The sequence below is a fragment of the Humulus lupulus genome, chromosome X (assembly GCF_963169125.1).
Source record: "Humulus lupulus chromosome X, drHumLupu1.1, whole genome shotgun sequence".
NCBI lineage: Eukaryota > Viridiplantae > Streptophyta > Magnoliopsida > Rosales > Cannabaceae > Humulus > Humulus lupulus.
In genome coordinates, this window is record NC_084802.1 from 245,194,201 (window position 1) to 245,198,035 (window position 3,835).

General features: G+C 39.6%; 1 protein-coding gene across 1 annotated transcript; it reads right to left on the reverse strand.

Moving 5' to 3' along the window:
• Positions 1-416: 416 nt before the first annotated feature.
• Positions 417-770, reverse strand: LOC133806903 (secreted RxLR effector protein 161-like). The gene is made up of 2 exons (XM_062244999.1): positions 646-770; positions 417-603 (listed from the first exon to the last, which is right to left on the reverse strand). Exons 1-2 carry the CDS (start codon positions 768-770, stop codon positions 417-419), a joined length of 312 nt encoding a protein of 103 aa, XP_062100983.1.
• Positions 771-3,835: the final 3,065 nt, after the last annotated feature.

Here is a 3,835-nt window from a genome sequence, read left to right on the forward strand (position 1 = left end):
CCAAATGACAGAATTGCCCTCCCCTCTAACTTAGACTCTAACTAATCCTCAAGGGCAGCCTAGACTTTTCTTTATCCTCTTGCAAGAATGCCACATTCCCACTTAATTTCCCACCTATAACCACTATTCTCAAGAATTACTTATAGTTACCCAAGTGCCACTAACCACTAATTATTCCCACCTGTGACTATCTGGCTAAACCGCTCCCTAGGACTGTCTCGGATCGTGCAACATGAATATATCACAATATTCACAAATTTTGCATTTATGCCCTCAACGAGCTAAAATTACTGCCCTCTAGGCAGGCAAATCAAGGGCCTAAGCCTTATTAGCAAATTTGGGATGCTTCATGTTTTACCTTCCTGAAATTCGAGTTCACTAGCCAACCCTTTGAGGCAAATTCTTTCCTTTACAACTTATGGTAAGGCAATGTATTCCACTTCTGTGATTGGCAAAGCCACCACATGCTGCAGACTTGACTTCCAACTAATGGTATTTCCTCCCAATGAAAAAACACAACCTGAAATGGACATTCTCTTGTCCAAATCACCAGCAAAATCCGAATCATAGTAGCCTACAACCTCTATACTTCCTGTTTCATATCTGCAGTACTTTAGCTTAAGCTATGATGAGGTTTTTAAATACCTTAACAACCATTTTACAGCCTTCCAATGTTCTGGACTTGGTTTGCTCATGAACCTACTTAATAGCCCAATACCACAGACTACATTCGGTCTAGTGCTTATCATAGCATACATCATACCATCCATAGCCTAAGAAATAACCTTTCTAGGCCCTAGGATTGAGTTTACCTTGACTTACATGCACATATGCTAAACAACCAAATATCTTTAAATGGTCATAACTAGGAGGTGAACCCGACCAAATTTCTTCAGGAACTTTGAAATCAATGGTTGTAGATGGTGATCTATTTTTTAAATAACAAGTTGTAGCTGCTACTTCAGCTCAAATTTTTTTTAGCATTCCCGAATAGTTCAACATGCACCTAACTTTGTCCATTATAGTCCTATTCATTCGCTCAATGATGCCATTTTTTTGTAGCATTTTAGGACATGAATGATGTCTACCTATTCCATTTTCAGCACAAAAAGAGTCAAATTCTTTGTTACAAAACTCTAAACCATTATCTGTCCTAAGTCTCTTTATTCTTTTATCAGTTTGATTTTCTACTAAAGCATTCCATGTTTTAAATGGTTCAAAAGCCTCATCTTTAGTTTTATGAAAATACAACCAAACTTTCCTAGAATAATCATCAATAAAAGAAATAAAATATTGAGACTTAGAGAGTGAGAATGGTACCTATGGTGAACCACATAGATCTGAATGGAAGTAGTCTAGACTTCCAGTAGTTTTGTGAACTGCAGTAGCAAACTTGAGTCAGTGTGATTTTCCCAACACACAACTCTCACAAAATTCCAAATCTGAAATTTTTTTCTTATCCAAAAGACCTTGTTTTGCGAGTTCTAGAAGACCCTTAACACTCATATGTCCTAGCATTTTGTGCCATAACTCAATTTGATCATCTGTTTGAACCAAGACACCAACTTCTCCCAAAATAGCAAAACCTTGTAGAACATACAACCCGTGTTCAAGAACTCCTTTCAACACCACCAAAGAACCATTTACCACTCTCAAAACTCCACCTTGAGCTTTGTAAGAACACCCTAATTTATCCATCTTCCCTAGAGAAATTAAATTCCTTTTCAACCCTGATATGTTCCTAACCCCAGTCAAATTCCTGATTGTAACATCTCGTAGCTTTAGCTTTATTCTCCCTTCACCAACAACATCACAAGCCTGGTTGTTTCCCATGAGTACCTTGTTTCCGTTAAATGTTTTGTAGTCAATAAACCATTCCCTTCTAGAATTCATATGGAAAGTACACTAAGAATCTAAGATCCACTCGTCCTTTGAATCTGCATTACTGACTGTTAAAACATCCCAAACGACTGTCAAAACATCGATTGTACCAAACTCATCTAAGAGAGCTGCTGTGATTCCAAAAGTCTCTTTTCCTAACTTTTGTTCTTTGTTAGACTTCCACTGAGAACTTTACTTCTTGTAATGACCCTCCTTATTACAAATCCAACATATTGCTGATCCTTGAGCACCATTTCTTGACAGTGACCTAGGCCTTCCATTTCCTTTCTTGTGATTCCCCTATTATCTGACCTTCCTCTAACACTCAAACCTTCTCCATTCTGTTTGGATTGCTTGCCATTAGCCTTCAGATCCAGTTCTTTGGAGTAAGCATCTCTTGTCACTTCCTCTAGAGTCAAAGTGTCCTTGCAATACTTAATAGTGTCCCTGAGTTGGTCATATTGCCAAGGGAGAGAATTCAAAAGAACAATAACTTGGTCTTCCTCATCTATTTTAACTTCCATATTTTCCAGATCTTAAACTAACTTAGTGAATTCATTTATATTTTTATGAATAGATTTATTCTCATCCATCTTGAAGCCATAAACTTTTTCTTCAAATAAATCCTATTTGGTAAAGCCTTTGTCATATACAATTGTTCTAACTTATCTCACATTTCACAAGCTAAAGTTTCTTTGATTACTGTTGACTGTGATTTTAGCCAATGACGTGAGAATGTCAAAAACGATAAACCTTCAAGAGAATTTAAACGACACAGACAGTTTTATCAAGAAAAGTAAATAACACACAAGATTTTTATAATGGTTCAGCCCCGATCAGTCGGTAATAGCCTAATCCACTTAGAGTTGTGATTATAGATCTGTACTCAAGATCAGATGGACTGAGCCAACTGAGTTTCTTCAGTACAGATTGCAAAAATACAAGAATCCTTTCAAATACCAGCACTTTCTCTCTCTAGAATACTCAGACCCAAATTTTCCCAAAAGTCTAGAAAGAAGAAGCAGAAGCCCTTCTCTCATCCCATAAGCCCTCTATTTATAGGCTTAGGGATCATACATCTGATATCCCCTAGAATCGGGATATTTTATTATATTTATTACATTTAAATTACAAAAAACATTCAAAATATAACAAAACCCCCCATTTGTGGGAAGAATGAGAGATTCCCACGTATCTTGTTGAAGCTGTTTCTGGGAATCTTGACTTAGTCCTCCTCTAGCTAGATGATCCACCTCACCTCCACTCTGGTCGATCATACACATGCTGGTCGGACATACACTTGTTGGTAGGACATGCAAGTGCTGGTAGGACATGCAAGTGCTGGTCGGACATGTGCATGGTGGTAGGACATGCACTCCTCTCCTCTAGCATGCCATGTCTCTCCTCTAACATGGGACTCTCCTCTAGCATGCCATTTCTTTATTTGGACAACCATGCACTTGTTGGACATACGCATAAAGACCAAATTCTTGGGCTCTCCTCGGACCACATCCTTGGGGTCTCCTAGGACCACTCTCTTGGGGTCTCCTAGGACCACTCTCTTGGGTTCTCCTCGGACCAAAGTCCCTTGGGCTCTCCTCGGACCACATCCTTGGGATCTCCTAGGATGCACTCTCCTTAGCTCTCCTAGGACCACCCCCTTGGGGTCTCCTCGGACCACACCCTTGGGATCTCCTAGGATGCACTCTCCTTAGCTCTCCTAGGACCACCCCCTTGGGGTCTCCTCGGACCACACCCTTGGGATCTCCTAGGATGCACTTGGCTTGATTATGACATCTTTCAAGCAGTCCAAACTCTTCACCAGTCTACCGGGTCACTTTATCACAACTCTGAGGAGTCAATGTATTTATTGACTATTAATCTGTCTTTTACTGACCATGCACTGCCACTTGTCACCTTTATTGCCACGTCATTGATCTCCAATTTTTGGGGA